General features: G+C 37.1%; 1 protein-coding gene across 4 annotated transcripts in view; it reads right to left on the minus strand.

The window, feature by feature from the left end:
- Window positions 1-17778, minus strand: part of LOC138304896 (uncharacterized) — a 141960-nt gene that overhangs the window by 109671 nt on the left and 14511 nt on the right. For all 4 annotated transcript variants that reach the window (XM_069245276.1, XM_069245297.1, XM_069245266.1 and 1 more), the window contains exons 5-12: window positions 16181-16528; window positions 15511-15663; window positions 15071-15127; window positions 14700-14822; window positions 14400-14527; window positions 3341-3479; window positions 2726-2806; window positions 1710-1811 (exon numbers count right to left, since the gene is read on the minus strand). In XM_069245276.1, the coding sequence (XP_069101377.1) occupies window positions 1710-1811; window positions 2726-2806; window positions 3341-3479; window positions 14400-14527; window positions 14700-14822; window positions 15071-15127; window positions 15511-15663; window positions 16181-16528 (1131 nt within the window). The remainder of the gene's footprint in view (window positions 1-1709; window positions 1812-2725; window positions 2807-3340; window positions 3480-14399; window positions 14528-14699; window positions 14823-15070; window positions 15128-15510; window positions 15664-16180; window positions 16529-17778) is intronic.

The raw sequence follows: 17778 nt of genomic DNA on the forward strand, positions 1-17778 counted from the left end.
AATATTCGTCACTTTAAATTTCACCAAACAATGTTATGACGAAAATAGCGAAAATTAGACACTGGCGAAAAAAACCTGTTACACAGTATTACAATTTTATAAGTGAGTGGCTATTCAAACAATCTGCCAATATATTGTGCTGGTCTAAATGCATTCAATGTATTTTACTCACTACAGCTAATTGTAGGATTTCAAAACCTTAACATGCACTAACATTAAATTAACCACAAACCAATTATTATGTTGTTTGCATTATTTCATTTTTGACCAAATTTTGTCATGTCTTTGAAAGCAGTAAAGACTTTTATTCAAATCAATCTAATACATGTATTACCATAAGTAGTTTTTTTCCTTATAATTATAAGCTTTCAAACTAAATCAGATTTCTCTTCTTTTTTTGTACTTCTATAAAATCTGGGAATGCCAAGGAAAATGTGACGTTATTGTAATTTCAAAATAGAGACACTGTATATGAATTTAGAAATAAAAACATGAATTAAAATGTTTTTATTTTAAAAAGCAGTCTCCAAAATTAACCACATCTTTTTCTTTTCTTCTTTCAGCAGTCAGAAACAATATTACAGTGAATTCTTAGTTTTGGACTAGATAGCGAGATGGAACATTTCATTTATTTTTCTTCTCCTTTATTTTTTGTCAACGAAACATGTTTCCATAATATATAAATGAGGGGTAGCGATATATTGTTTATGATACCATGTTTTAGACAGGATGGGAAACCAGCATGTATGTACAATTATGCTATGTTGATTCACACATTTTGCAAATTCATTTTTCCATACTTCCATAGAATTAGGAATAAAAATACCAATGCTTAAATGAAAACTGTTCAAACTGCATCACTTTTTCATTATATTTTTCAGTATATATATTGTGGTAGACACAATGAAACACATTTGAAAAAGGCAAATGATAACCAAGTCCTACCAAGTAATGTTTGAATAGTGATGTAGTTACTTTTGTGTATCTTAGAGCTCATTGGTGAACATAATAGCTGATCTTACCTTCAACTAACTTTTCTGGAAGTTTTCTCTTGGATTTCACTTGTTTTTCAAAAGGTCTCTAAATTTTATACACACAAGGAACAAAGAAAGAGGGATACCAAGGACATGGACAGTTGGAACCATCTGTCAACAGTAGACATGTAAGTACTTCTTTTCTTCTTTTTTTGGTCAAAATACGCCCATTCATATTCCATAAAAGCATTCTGACTGATCATGAGCATTGCTTTTTTCAAAGTGGCACCAAAATTATAGATTTTAAAGCCATTTCCCAGAGTATGTTTAGCAAAAGAATCTGTGACATACATTAAGATACATCAGTGGTTCTGAGATAACTTTGATCAATACCCTAACTGACAAGTGATACTGTACATAAGCTGGTGTCATTGCAATACCAGCTTCTGATATCTAGATTTGCTGTCCTTGGGCTCACCTGCTTACACTCTGATTGACATCAATAATCACATGAATGTTTACGTCCTATGAACAGCCAGGGTCATTCAGAAACAAGGGAAATGACTTGTTGTTCTCACATCACGATACATGAAGTTTTTTGTTCTCACATCAAGATACATGAGATTTTTTGTTCTCACATCCCCATACATGATCTTTTTAAGATCCATTGTTTGTTGATACATATCTAAAGTATAATTTACCAGCAAGTTACATTTATTGTGCAATATTACTTACCTATTTTAACAGGATCTTTCTTCGGTAAAAACATTGACAGCATGTTTTCAGGTATCTGTATAATGGTTTGTTGGTCTGAAGTCTCAGCTCCTCCAGTTTTACCTGCCAACCATAATAAACTTACTATACACACAGTAACAACAAGTTTACATTTTACATTTCTACATTACAACTGAGATTATTTATACCATGACCTCTATAACTGGTTATTTTTTATATTGCATAAAATTATACTCACTGCTAGCCTCTGATGTTGGGGTGGCCAAGCTTACTAAAGCTTATTTTTTTTGAGTTTTTTTTTATATTATATAAAATTATACTCATTGCTAGCCTCTGATGTTGGGGTGGCCAAGCTTACTAAAGCTTATTTTTTTGATTTTTTTTTTATATTATATAAAATTATACTCATTGCTAGCCTCTGATGTTGGGGTGGCCAAGCTTACTAAAGCTTATTTTTTTTTGAGTTTTTTTTTATATTATATAAAATTATACTCATTGCTAGCCTCTGATGTTGGGGTGGCCAAGCTTACTAAAGCTTATTTTTTTGAGTTTTTTTTTATATTATATAAAATTATACTCACTGCTAGCCTCTGATGTTGGGGTGGCCAAGCTTACTAAAGCTTATTTTTTTTGAGTTTTTTTTATATTATATAAAATTATACTCACTGCTAGCCTCTGATGTTGGGGTGGCCAAGCTTACTAAAGCTTTTTTTTTTTTGAGTTTTTTTTTATATTATATAAAATTATACTCACTGCTAGCCTCTGATGTTGGGGTGGCCAAGCTTACTAAAGCTTATTTTTTTTGAGTTTTTTTTATATTATATATAATTATACTCACTGCTAGCCTCTGATGTTGGGGTGGCCAAGCTTACTAAAGCTTTTTTTTTTTTTTTTGAGTTTTTTTTATATTATATAAAATTATACTCACTGCTAGCCTCTGATGTTGGGGTGGCCAAGCTTACTAAAGCTTTTTTTTTTTTTTGAGGTTTTTTTATATTATATAAAATTATACTCACTGCTAGCCTCTGATGTTGGGGTGGCCAAGTTCACTGAAGCAGCTTCAGCTGAGGCAGCAACATCTGCCAGGGTACTCTCTTCTGTTACACAAGATAAAAAGCAGGATAAGCTGGGACATTTCAGCAATGGTCTAAGGACAGATAACTCTTTCTAAGAGCTCTGGTTTAATAAGTTATATCAAGTGAACAATAAAAATTGTGTTCAAATTTATCAAGATTACTGGTCTAAGGGTAGGCAACTCCTTATAATTTGGAACTTGCATCAAAAATTACAAAAAAAAAAAAAAAAAAAGCAATGAGCAATATAAAGTATCTAAAGATGCTCCAATTCAATTGATGTTTAATTGTGTCTATATGTGTATAATTAACACAATAATACATATAAAATAATTTGTTTTGCTTTTGGTGAATGTGTAATCAATACTTCATTCCATATAGTAATAGGGCATAGTGCAATGGATTATTTTTCAGGATACAATTAGTCACTATTAATCATTTATCTTTAAGTAAAATAAGAAGCTCAAACTTTTTAAAGGTGTAATGATGTGAAGCTTGACATCTGGGCTCTAAGTCTGATATACACTTTTTTTTTATTTCTCTCTAGTTATTACTGACCTGTGTCCAGAGAGAGGTCTGATTCATTTAGAGTGACCTCTTGGGAGCCATTTTCCTCATCTGCAGTGTCCTCTGGACGAGCCACAAGGTTAGGTAAAGCCTTCACCTGTTCTTGGAATGCTTGGAGATTGGACAAGCCCTATAAAAAGATCACCACGTTACAAGTACACAGTAGAACAAGTAAAAGTGTACTTTAGTGGAGGAACAGTTGTCAGTAAGTTGGTTCCAAGACATTGTCATGTGCAGTGTTCTGTAGAGATTTTCATACCAAAGAGATTTTCTAGTACAATTTTTGTTTATCTTATTTCCAAGGCTCTTTGGTACAATAATTATTCAATAAAAAAAAAATAAACAGATATTTGTCTCTACTTAGTCCCTTACCTGTATTGGGGCTATCATGATCAATCTTATGACAAGAGGCCCAGAGGGCCTGTATCGCTCACCTGGTTTGTAATGCCAAATAATTTTCTGAATACAGGTTCATTGTTTCTTTTCTGAAGGAATTTTAATATTAACCTCTAAATCCCCTATTGGGCCCCACCCCTCCTGCCCCCTGGGGGTCAGAGCCAAAATGTATACAAGTTCTGTTCCCCTTCCACAAAGGATGTTTCTGGCCAAATTTGGTTACATTCCAAGCAGAACTCTATGACAAGTAGCGATTTAAAGAATTTACCTCTATTTCCCCTATTGGGCCCCACCTCTCCTACCCGCGGGGGATCAGAGCCAAAATTTATACAAGTTCTGTTCCCCTTCCCCCAAGGATGTTTGTGGCCAAATTTGGTTACAATCCATGCAGAACTCTATGAGAAGAAGTGATTTAAAGGATTTACCTCTATTTCCCCTATTGGGCCCTGCCCCTCCTGCCCCCTGGGGATCAGAGCCAAAATTTATACAAGTTCTGTTCTCCTACCCCCAAGGATGTTTGTGGCCAAATTTAGTTACAATCCATACAAAACTCTTGGACAATTAAGTAGCAATTTATAGAATTTACCTATAATTCCCCTATTGGGCCCCGCCCCTCCTGCCCCGGGGACCAGAGCCAAAATTTTTACAAACTCAGTTCTTATTCTCCCAAGGATATTTCTGGCCAAATTTGGTTACATTCCATGCAGAACTCTATGACTAGTAGCGAATTATAGGATTTACCTCTATTTCCCCTATTGGGCCCCACCCCTCCTGCCCCCGGGGGACCAGAGCCAAAATTTATACAAGTTCTGTTCCCCTTCCCCCAAGGATGTTTCTGGCCAAATTTGGTTACAATCCATGCAGAACTCTATGAGAAGAAGTGATGTAAAGGATTTACCTCTATTTCCCCTATTGGGCCCCGCCAATCCTGCCCCCGGGGGGTCAGAGCCAAACTTTATACAAGTTCTGTTCCCCTACCCCCACGGATGTTTGTGGCCAAATTTTGTTACAATCCATGTAGAACTCTAGGACAAGTAGTGATTGATAGAATTTACCTCTATTTCCCCTATTGGGCCCTGCCCCTCCTGCCCCCTGGGGGTCAGAGCCAAAATTTATACAAGTTCTGTTCCCCTACCTCCAAGGATGTTTGTGGCCAAATTTAGTTGCAATCCATACAAAACTCTTGGACAATTAAGTAGCAATTTATAGAATTTACCTATAATTCCCCTATTCGGCCCCGCCCCTCCTGCCCCGGGGACCAGAGCCAAAATTTTTACAAACTCAGTTCTTATTCTCCCAAGGATATTTCTGGCCAAATTTGGTTACATTCCATGCAGAACTCTATGACTAGTAGCGAATTAAAGGATTTACCTCTATTTCCCCTATCGGGCCCCACCCCTCCAGCCCCCGGGGGGCCGGAGCCAAAATTTATACAAGTTCTGTTCCCCTTCCCCCACGGATGTTTCTGGCCAAATTTGGTTACAATCCATGCAGAACTCTACGACTAGTAGCAATTTATAGGATTTACCTCCATTTCCCCTATTGGACCCCGCCCCTCCTGCCCCCGGGGGGTCAGAGCCAAAATTTATACAAGTTCTGTTCCCCTTCCCCCACGGATGTTTGTGGCCAAATTTGGTTACAATCCATGTAGAACTCTATGACAAGTAGCGATTTAAAGGATTTACCTCTATTTCCCCTATTGGGCCCCGCCCCTCCTGCCCCCGGGGGGTCAGAGCCAAAATTTATACAAGTTCTGTTCCCCTTCCCCCAAGGATGTTTGTGGCAAAATTTAGTTACAATCCATGTAGAACTCTATGACTAATAGCGAATTAAAGTATTTACCTCTATTTCCCCTATTGGGCCCCACCCCTCCTGCCCCCGGGGGGGCAAGAGCCAAAATTTATACAAGTTCTGTTCCCCTTCCCCCAAGGATGTTTGTGGCCAAATTTTGTTACATTCCATTCAGAACTCTATGACAAGTAGCGATTTAAAGGATTTACCTATATTTCCCCTATTGGGCCCCGCCCCTCCAGCCCCCGGGGGGTCAGAGCCAAAATTTATACAAGTTCTGTTCCCCTTCCCCCAAGGATGTTTGTGGCCAAATTTGGTTACAATCCATGTAGAACTATATGACAAGTAGCGATTTAAAGGATTTACCTCTATTTCCCCTATTGGGCCCCGCCCCTCCTGCCCCCGGGGGGTCAGAGCCAAAATTTATACAAGTTCTGTTCCCCTTCCCCCAAGGATGTTTGTGGCCAAATTTTGTTACATTCCATTCAGAACTCTATGACAAGTAGCGATTTAAAGGATTTACCTATATTTCCCCTATTGGGCCCCGCCCCTCCTGCCCCCGGGGGGTCAGAGCCAAAATTTATACAAGTTCTGTTCCCCTTCCCCCAAGGATGTTTGTGGCCAAATTTGGTTACAATCCATTTAGAACTATATGACAAGTAGCGATTTATAGGATTTACCTCTATTTCCCCTATTGGGCCCCGCCCCTCCTGCCCCCGGGGGGGTCAGAGCCAAAATTTATACAAGTTCTGTTCCCCTTCCCCCAAGGATGTTTGTGGCCAAATTTGGTTACAATCCATGTAGAACTCTATGACTAGTAGCGATTTAAAGGATTTACCTCTATTTCTCCTATTGGTCCCCGCCCCTCCTTCCCCCCGGGGGGTCAGAGCCAAAATTTATACAAGTTCTGTTCCCCTTCCCCCAAGGATGTTTGTGGCAAAATTTAGTTACATTCCATTCAGAACTCTATGACAAGTAGCGATTTAAATGATTTACCTATATTTCCCCTATTGGGCCCCGCCCCTCCTGCCCCCGGGGTGTCAGAGCCAAAATTTATACAAGTTCTGTTCCCCCCTCCCCCAAGGATGTTTGTGGCCAAATTTGGTTACAATCCATGCAGAACTCTATGACTAGTAGCGATTTAAAGGAAATGTTGACGGACAGACGGACGGACGGACGACGGACGACGGACGCCACGCCATGACATAAGCTCACCGGCCCTTCGGGCCAGGTGAGCTAAAAATTAAAAATGTAATTCCACTTCATTACCATGCTGTATGATACACTCATCAAATACAAGATCTAACAACTTCTTGTTCAGGGTTATCTCAGCATCACCCCTGGCCTAGAATCGGAACACAATGGGATGTATTGTTAGCCTTTTATACTTCAGACAAAATTATCCACACCGAAGCTTCCGTAGGCAAGACGCTGATTGGCGAACCACAGGGATCATGATGAGGTGACCCCGAACGGAAGTTGTTAGATCTTTTATCAGACAGTATTGTAGAAAATCGTAGTGGAGCGGAATTACAAGTCTAATTTTATATTATAAGATTGATTTGTCTGTACTTTGTCTATTACCTGTATTGGTGCCAACCTAAGATAGATTTTTCTCCCATACTTCACAGGGATATCCCGTGGTTGTTAGGGAAAAGATTTCTCTATCTTACACAGGGGTGTGTAAGACAGCTCACATGCGCTAGACAATAATGTGACATCATCACTACATGCAGCGTAACTGCGGCGCGCATTGTAAATGATGTCATCAATTTTGACACATAACGACATTCTTGCGATAATGGCACGATTAAAAAGCTGGAAACAAAGTGGAATTTCACAATTTTTTACCACTTAGTATTAGAGAAAAAGAATCTTGCATGGGTCTGTGAAGTGGACCGGGATATCTCAACCTGAGTGAATGATTTTGGCCGTCAACCCTCGGCAAGCCTCGGGTTGACCTGCCAAAATCTTTCACTCAGGATGAGATATCGCTGTCCACTTCAGACCCATGTAAAATTCTATTTGTCTGTACTTTGTCCATTACCTGTATTGGAGCCAACATAAGATAGATTAGTCTGTACTTTGTCTGTTCTTTGTCTATTACCTGTATTGGAGCAAACATAAGACAGATTTGTCTTTACTTTGTCTGTTCTTTGTATATTACCTGTATTGGTGCCAACATAAGATAGATTAGTCTGTACTTTGTCTATTACCTGTATTGGTGCCAACATAATATAGATTTGTCTGTACTTTGTCTGTACTTTGTCCATTACCTGTATTGGTGCCAACATAAGATTGATTTGTCTGTACTTTGTCCATTACCTGTATTGGTACCAACATAAGATAGATTTGTCTGTACTTTGTCTATTACCTGTATTGATACCAACATAAGATAGATTTGTCTGTACTTTGTCCATTACCTGTATTGGTGCCAACATAAGATAGATTTGTCTGTACTTTGTCTATTACCTGTATTGATACCAACATAAGATAGATCTGTCTGTACTTTGTCCATTACCTGTATTGGTGCCAATATAAGATAGATTTGTCTGTACTTTGTCCATTACCTGTATTGGTGCCAACATAAGATAGATTTGTCTGTACTTTGTCTATTACCTGTATTGATACCAACATAAGATAGATTTGTCTGTTCTTTGTCCATTACCTGTATTGGTGCCAATATAAGATAGATTTGTCTGTACTTTGTCCATTACCTGTATTGGTGCCAACATAAGATAGATTTGTCTGTACTTTGTCTATTACCTGTATTGGTAAAGATAGATTTGTCTGTACTTTGTCCATTACCTGTATTGGTGCCAACATAAGATAGATTTGTCTGTACTTTGTCTATTACCTGTATTGGTACCAACATAAAATAGATTTGTCTGTACTTTGTCCATTACCTGTATTGGTGCCAACATAAGATAGATTTGTCTGTTCTTTGTCTGTACTTTGTCTGTACTCTGTCCATTACCTGTATTGGTGCCAACATAAGATAGATTTGTCCGTACTTTGTCTATTACCTGTATTGGTACCAATATAAGATATATTTGTATGTACTTTTCTGTACTTTGTCTATTACCTGTATTGGTGTCAACATAAGATAGATTTGTCTGTACTTTGTCTGTACTTTGTCTATTACCTGTATTGGAGCCATCATAAGACAGATTTGTCTGTACTTTGTCCATAACCTGTATTTGTACCAACATAAGATAGATTTGTCTGTACTTTGTCTGTTCTTTGTCTATTACCTGTATTGGTGCCAATATAAGATAGATTTGTCTGTACTTTGTCCATTACCTGTATTGGTGCCAACATAAGATAGATTTGTCTGTACTTTGTCTATTACCTGTATTGATACCAACATAAGATAGATTTGTCTGTTCTTTGTCCATTACCTGTATTGGTGCCAATATAAGATAGATTTGTCTGTACTTTGTCCATTACCTGTATTGGTGCCAACATAAGATAGATTTGTCTGTACTTTGTCTATTACCTGTATTGGTACCAACATAAAATAGATTTGTCTGTACTTTGTCTATTACCTGTATTGATACCAACATAAGAGAGATCTGTCTGTTCTTTGTCCATTACCTGTATTGGTGCCAACATAAGATAGATTTGTCTGTACTTTGTCTATTACCTGTATTGGTGCCAACATAAGATAGATTTGTCTGTACTTTGTCTACTTTGTCTGTACTCTGTCCATTACCTGTATTGGTGCCAACATAAGATAGATTTTTCCGTACTTTGTCTATTACCTGTATTGGTACCAATATAAGATATATTTGTATGTACTTTTCTGTACTTTGTCTATTTCCTGTATTGGTGTTAACATAAGATAGATTTGTCTGTACTTTGTCTGTACTTTGTCTATTACCTGTATTGGTGTCAACATAAGATAGATTTGTCTGTACTTTGTCCATTACCTGTATTGGAGCCATCATAAGATAGATTTGTCTGTACTTTGTCTGTACTTTGTCTATTACCTGTATTGGAGCCATCATAAGACAGATTTGTCTGTACTTTGTCCATAACCTGTATTGGTACCAACATAAGATAGATTTGTCTGTACTTTGTCTGTACTTTGTCCATTACATGTATTGGTGCATTACCTGTATGGGTGCCATAATGTGATAGATTTGTCTGTACTTTGTCTATTACCTGTATTGGTATCAACATAAGATAGATTTGTCTGTACTTTGTCTGTACTTTGTCTATTACCTGTATTGGTACCAAAATAAGATAGATTTGTCTGTACTTTGTCTGTACTTTGTCTATTTCCTGTATTGGTACCAACATAAGATAGATTTGTCTGTACTTTGTCTGTACTTTGTCTATTACCTGTATTGGTACCAACATAAGTTAGATTTGTCTGTACTTTGTCTATTACCTGTATTGGTGCCATAATTTGATAGATTTGTCTGTACTTTGTCCATTACCTGTATTAGAGCCATCATAAGATAGATTTGTCTGTACTTTGTCTGTTCTTTGTCCATTACCTGTATTGGTACCAATATAAGATAGATTTGTCTGTACTTTGTCCATTACCTGTATTGGTACCAACATGAGATAGATTTGTCTGTACTTTGTCCATTACCTGTATTGGTACCAATATAAGATATATTTGTCTGTACTTTGTCTATTACCTGTATTGGTGCCAACATGAGATAGATTTGTCTGTACTTTGTCCATTACCTGTATTGGTACCAATATAAGATAGATTTGTCTGTACTTTGTCTATTACCTGTATTGGTACCAACATGAGATAGATTTGTCTGTACTTTGTCTGTACTTTGGTCATTACCTGTATTGGAGCCATCATGATGAACTAAGATTTGTCCCTTAACTGAGATTTGTCCCTTAACTGAGATTTTTTCATTACCTGTATTCGAGCCATAATGATGAACCGAGATTTGTCCCTTACCTCTATTTGGGCTATCATGATCAGGGCTCGCGCTGTCAGTCGCCATAGGCGCCAATGGCGAATTTGAAATGCATTTGGCGATTTAAAAACAGCATTGACGAAAGAAGAATTTTTCATAAACCCAATGTTTAGGCCTACGGCTGAAGTTGATCGGCCGATTGGCCACCATTAGAAAGCAATTACCTGGCCTTTCAATGCATTTTGTGATTACAGCTAGTGAGCATTACATCAAAAACAAACACAGCTTACAACTGTAAATGATTTACTCACGTTTTTAATGTTTAATAGGCCTAACTGTCCCCCAAGTCACAAAGTTTGCAATCGTAATGGCCGCCATTTTGGATAATTGTAATAGTCGGCCCAGATCGGTAAAACTTCAGGATTTCATTAAAAATCATGTTTAAAAAAAATAGAAAGGGAATTTTTTTCCAGAATTTTTGTGTACATTTTTGAAAAAAAAAAATACATTATGAAAAAAATAGTAAATAGAATTACATTTTAATCAATTAAATTTTTCACTTTCTCTCTCTCTCAAATTAGATCTATTTTTTTTATTATTTCAACTGATACTGTAACAGGTTTGACACAGTTTTTTTTTTAAAGATGCTCCACCGCCGACAAAAAGTATTTTTTCACTATCAAAAACAGGAGCAGACGATTTAGTATTTTTCTTCAGTTACAAAAATTACTTACTTACTTTACACCATTACCACCATTGAAAAGTTTGAGCTTTTAATTCTACGTCAAGTTAAGAATATAAAAAATAATTAATTGCATCCCGAAAAAATTCCGACGCACTATATCCTATATGGAATGAAGTACTGATTGCGCATGCACCAAAGGCAAAGTGAAAAAATATATATTATTTTTGTGTTAATTAGACATACATAGACACGATTGAACACCAATTATTGTTCAAATGATGAATATCATTCATGCTCTGTCGGCGGTGGAGCATCTTTAATTTAGTACTTCTGTTGTGATGAAAATTAAGTAAATATTTCCATTCAATTAAGCCCAGTATTTTATATATATATATTTCAATAAAAGATATAAAGGTATTAGGATTGAAATACATTTTTAATTGGCATTGTTTCCCCTTCTTTTAATCATTATAAAAGATATAAAAAATTGTCCCCGTGAAGAATACCCAGATAGATCAACACGCAAATTTTAATTGGCGAATCCAATTTTTGACCCAGAGCAAGCCCTGCATGATTCTATGCACTGGGATTTGTCTCTTACCTGTATTGGAGCTATCATGATGAACTGAGATTTGTCCCTTACCTGTATTTGGGCTATCATGATTCTATGAACTGAGATTTGTCCCTTACATGTATTTGGGCTATCATAATGAACTGAGATTTGTCCCTTACATGTATTTGGGCTATCATAATGAACTGAGATTTGTCCCTTACATGTATTTGGGCTATCATAATGAACTGAGATTTGTCCCTTACCTGTATTTGGGCTATCATGATGAACTGAGATTTGTCCCTTACATGTATTTTGGCTATCATGATGAACTGAGATTTGTCCCTTACATGTTTTTGGGCTATCATGATTCTGATGAACTGAGATTTGTCCCTTACCATGTATTGGGCATCATGATGATTCTACAGATTTGCTATCACTTTCCTTACTGTATTTGGGCTATCATGAACTGAGATTTAATGAACTGAGATTTGTCCCTTACATGTATTTGGGCTATCATAATGAACTGAGATTTGTCCCTTACATGTATTTGGGCTATCATAATGAACTGAGATTTGTCCCTTACCTGTATTTGGGCTATCATGATGAACTGAGATTTGTCCCTTACATGTATTTGGGCTATCATGATGAACTGAGATTTGTCCCTTACCTGTATTTGGGCTATCATGATGAACTGAGATTTGTCCCCTTACATGTATTTGGGCTATCATGATGAACTGAGATTTGTCCCTTACATGTTTTTGGGCTATCATGATTCTATGAACTGAGATTTGTCCCTTACCTGTATTTGGGCTATCATGATGAACTGAGATTTGTCCCTTACATGTATTTGGGCTATCATGATTCTATGAACTGAGATTTGTCCCTTACCTGTATTTGGGCTATCATGATGAACTGAGATTTGTCCCTTACATGTATTTGGGCTATCATGATTCTATGAACTGGATTTGTCCCTTACATGTATTTGGGCTATCATAATGAACTGAGATTTGTCCCTTACACCTGTATTTGGGCTATCATGATGAACTGAGATTTGTCCCTTACCTGTATTTGGGCTATCATGATGAACTGAGATTTGTCCCTTACATGTTTTTGGGCTATCATGATTCTATGAACTGAGATTTGTCCCTTACTGTATTTGGGCTATCATGTATATGAACTGAGATTTGTCCCTTACTGTATTTGGGCTATCATGATGAACTGAGATTTGTCCCTTACCTGTTTTTGGGCTATCATGATTCTATGAACTGAGATTTGTCCCTTACCTGTATTTGGAGCCATCATGATGAACTGAGATTTGTCCCTTACCTGTATTTGGGCTATCATGATTCTATGAACTGAGATTTGTCCCTTACATGTATTTGGGCTATCATGTATTCATGATGAACTGAGATTTGTCCCTTACTGTATTTGGGCTATCATGATTCTATGAACTGAGATTTGTCCCTTACCTGTATTTGGGCTATCATGATTCTATGAACTGAGATTTGTCCCTTACCTGTATTGGGTATCATTTGAACTGGATTTGTCCTATACATGTATTTGGGCTATATGATTCTTGAACTGAGATTTGTCCTTACTGTATTTGGGCTATCATGATTCTATAACTGAGATTTGTCCCTTACCTGTATTTGGGCTATCATGATTCTATGAACTGAGATTTTCCCTTACCTGTATTTGGGCTATCATGATTCTATGAACTGTAGATTTGTCCCTTACATGTATTTGGGCTATCATGATTCTATGAACTGAGATTTGTCCCTTACCTGTATTTGGGCTATTATGATGAACTGAGATTTGTCTGTACTTTGTCCATTACCTGTATTTGGGCTATCATGATTCTATGAACTGAGATTTATCCCTTACATGTATTTGGGCTATCATGATTCTATGAACTGAGAATTGTCCCTTATCTGTATTTGGGCTTTAATGATGAACTGAGATTTGTCTGTACTTTGTCCATTACCTGTATTTGGGCTATCATGATTCTATGAACTGAGATTTATCCCTTACATGTATTTGGGCTATCTGATTCTATGAACTGAGATTTGTCCCTTACATGTATTTGGGCTATCATGATTCTATGAACTGAGATTTATCCCTAATGTATTTGGGCTATCATGATTCTATGAACTGAGATTTGTCCCTTACTGTATTTGGGCTATCATGATTCTATGAACTGAGATTTGTCCTTACCTGTATTTGGGCTATCATATTCTATGAACTGAGATTTTCCTTACTGTATTTGAGCTATCATGATTCTATGAACTGAGATTTGTCCTTTATCTGTATTTGGGCTATCATGATTCTATGAACTGAGATTTATCCCTTACATGTATTTGGGCTATCATGATTCTATGAACTGAGATTTATCCCTTACCTGTATTTGGGCTATCATGATTCTATGAACTGAGATTTATCCCTTACCTGTATTTGGGCTATCATGATGAACTGAGATTTATCCCTTACCTGTATTTGGGCTATCATGATTCCATGAACTGAGATTTATGAACTGAGATTTATCCCTTACCTGTATTTGGGCTATCATGATTCCATGAACTGAGATTTATCCCTTACCTGTATTTGGGCTATCATGATTCTATGAACTGAGATTTATCCCTTATATGTATTTGGGCTATCATGATTCCATGAACTTAGATTTGTCCTTTACCTGTATTTGGACTATCATGATTCTATGAACTGAGATTTGTCCTTTACCTGTATTGGAGCCATCATGATGGTTTGGCCATTAGCTCCAGGAATGATCACAGCTGGTATCTGGGTGTTAGTATTGGTCTGCCCTGGGGGTGGGTACCTCCGTGGACGACCACGCCCTCTTTTTACTCCTGTCACAGTAAACAAGTCACATTCAAATTAATTTACTTAGTTCTGTAGAGCTTCCAAATTCTAATAATAAATTACTGTATAGTGTGTACATATATTCAACTGACATCTACATATATTTCTTGCGTACTGACATACTAATTGAGTATACGATGGTAAGAGTTTATTTTTTACCTGTATTTGGTACCAAGTACGGTGTCAAGGGTACATAGTTTTTATCGTCTATTTTTCTTCTCTTTGTTTCATTTTCCTCGCCTTCCCCTCCTGAATCACTGGATAACTCCAATACTTCATAGTCTGCAACAGAAAAAATAAATCTCTTAACATGGAATCATTATTCAAGTGATGGGACTGATAACTTCCTAGTTGTCTCACTCGGACTAGTCTATCAGTATAGTGAAGAAACACATCATCGAGAGAGTTTCAATCATTTCTTAAAGGTAGGAAATGAATTATTTTCTGCTATCTGATGTCCTTATGTACGTTGAATTGTTGATATTACCATGATTTAAGATTACCAAACATCAATTTTAGGATCTACAAACCATTCAGTGAAGAAGCCTGCTTCCTCACTCGCCCACTCCTCCTCACACCGTCAGGATCTGCAACAAAATATATATACAGCTTTCTGTCAGATTGATCAACAAATCCTTAACCTAAATGTGACAATAATAGTTTACTACAAGCTTTCAGTATTAAAACTAACAAGGTCTGCACTGAATATTCCATATATGTTGTCCTTCTCAGATAAAATTGGGTCCCCCCTGTATAATTAGAATATTGGAAGGACAATAACAAATAAGCATTAAGACCTGTGACATTTCTAACGGGGTATTATTTAATACAATCTCCAGCCCTCATCAAGATAAAAAAAATAAAAATAAAATATGTACACAGTTTTATACATTAAATAGAAATAAATATTATAACAAAATCGAATTTCTCAGACTACTTTTCTGTATCCCCTAACCCTATAGTACCCTACCAGTGTTGCCTAGTTCAAGCAAGCCTTCTGCAGCACTGTTCTGGTCCTTGTCCTGAGCTGGTGCAGCTTGGATTGGAGCTAATGCTGATCTTGAGGAATCTAATTGAGTTTCCGTTCTATGTTCTTTTCGTGGTCGCCCACGTCTCTTTTTTCCTGAAAAACAATGAACATCTGATTTGTTAAACACTAAATTCTTTCCTGAAAAACAATGAACATCTGATTTGTTAAACACTAAATTCTTGCCATAAGAAAGTTTAATACATACTACAGAGGAATTTCATTTTATGTCCAAATGTTTTCTCAATATAAATTACATGCATAAGACCATAATGGCCACATACAATCCATTAGATGACATTATGGCCATAGCCAGCGATATCTATCTGTTATCCAGTTGGTATTTCTTGCAACTGTTAAAGCAATATCTTACGGCTAGAGGATATCAAATGCAACATCTTTAGTTTCTTTTTCTTTCTAATACAAATAAAACATTTGATCTGAAATGCATATATGTTGATTTATTTCCAGAGGAAGCCAAAGAAAAATTTTGTGCAACAAATTCAAAATAATATTATGGTCTAAGGGACATGATTTTAATATTTAACAACTTCAATTTACTTTGATATCATCATGCAGCTTACACAGAAGTCTAGATATTGTTTTTACCTACCAGGAGGTGGCAACACTGGGTAGGCACATAGCTCCCCGGTGGTAGGGTTAGCCATTAAAATACACTTCTTTCCATTGATCATCACCTCAGTACTGTCGGTCACTGCAATTGGCTTGGACAGATCAAGTTGTTTAGACTCTTCCTTAACTAGTTCTGATGCAGTCTGGGTGGTTCCACTAGCAGATTGTTCAGGATCTATACAGATATCGGCCCGAGGCGTAATCTCACTGACCTTTGAGGATGGAGTGACCTCTGAACCTTCTAGGACCACAGAACTCTCCACATGTTGTGATACTAGTGATTCTGTAGATTTTCTTTTATTGTTTTTTTCCTCATTTGTAAGAACATCTGTAATCAACGGAATCAGTGTGATGAACTATTTAATACCATAAATATCAAGAATTGAAATAGAAACATTCATTTGAACTCCGTAGCTCTTCATCTCAGCATGTCACTGGTCCAATATCAGATCTCTAGGCCTCTTAGTTATTCATGAGAAGTTGTTTACAGATTTCAGCCTATTTCACCCCTGATCTTGAACGAAAGTCACGGTCAATCATTTGAACAAACTTGGTAGCCTTTCATCCTAGCATGCTACAGGCCAAATATCAGTATCCTGGGCCTTTCGGTTATTGTGAAGAAGTCATTTGAATATAAAGTTTACGCAAGGCGCATGGCGACGGATGGTGCATGATTACTATAGGTCATCCTGACCCTTTGGGTCAAATGACCTAATCATAGATAAAGGCTAGCTTTTCTTCTCTAATGCTAACATATGTAGGTTTCGTTGAAGTGAGAGAATTTTCTGTTAAAGCAAAATATTTTTTCAAGGGCTATATCCTCTGTGTTACAAATTCATTGAACCTCAGTATTGGTTTGAAGTCTGGACACAAAAACAAATCATGTAATGATTAATTTACATGAAGCTGCCTGATGGATCATTATATTATGGAAAAAAACCTTAACGGCTCACTGCCACAGACCTGTTCAACAACGATCAACCAAACAAAGTCTGAAGTGGAATCACTGCCACAGACCTGTTCAACAATGATCAACCAAACAAAATCTGAAGTGGAATCACTGCCACAGACATGTTCAACAATGATGAACCAAACAAAATCTGAAGTGGAATCACTGCCACAGACCTGTTCAACAATGATCAACCAAACACAGTCTGAAGTGGAATCACTGCCAAAGACTTGTTCAACAACAACCAACCAAACAAAGCCTGAAGTGGAATCACTGCCACAGACCTGTTCAACAACGACCAACCAAACAAAGTCTGAAGTGGAATCACTGCCACAGACCTGTTCAACAACAACCAACCAAACAAAGCCTGAAGTGGAATCACTGCCACAGACCTGTTCAACAACGACACAGACCTGTTCAACAACGACCAACCAAACAAAGTCTGAAGTGGAATCACTGCCACAGACCTGTTCAACAACGATCAACCAAACAAAGTCTGAAGTGGAATCACTGCCATAGACCTGTTCAACAATGATCAACCAAACAAAATCTGAAGTGGAATCACACTGCCACAGACATGTTCAACAATGATGAACCAAACAAAATCTGAAGTGGAATCACTGCCACAG

Source organism: Argopecten irradians, chromosome 1, assembly GCF_041381155.1.
Source record: "Argopecten irradians isolate NY chromosome 1, Ai_NY, whole genome shotgun sequence".
In the NCBI taxonomy this organism is placed as follows: domain Eukaryota; kingdom Metazoa; phylum Mollusca; class Bivalvia; order Pectinida; family Pectinidae; genus Argopecten; species Argopecten irradians.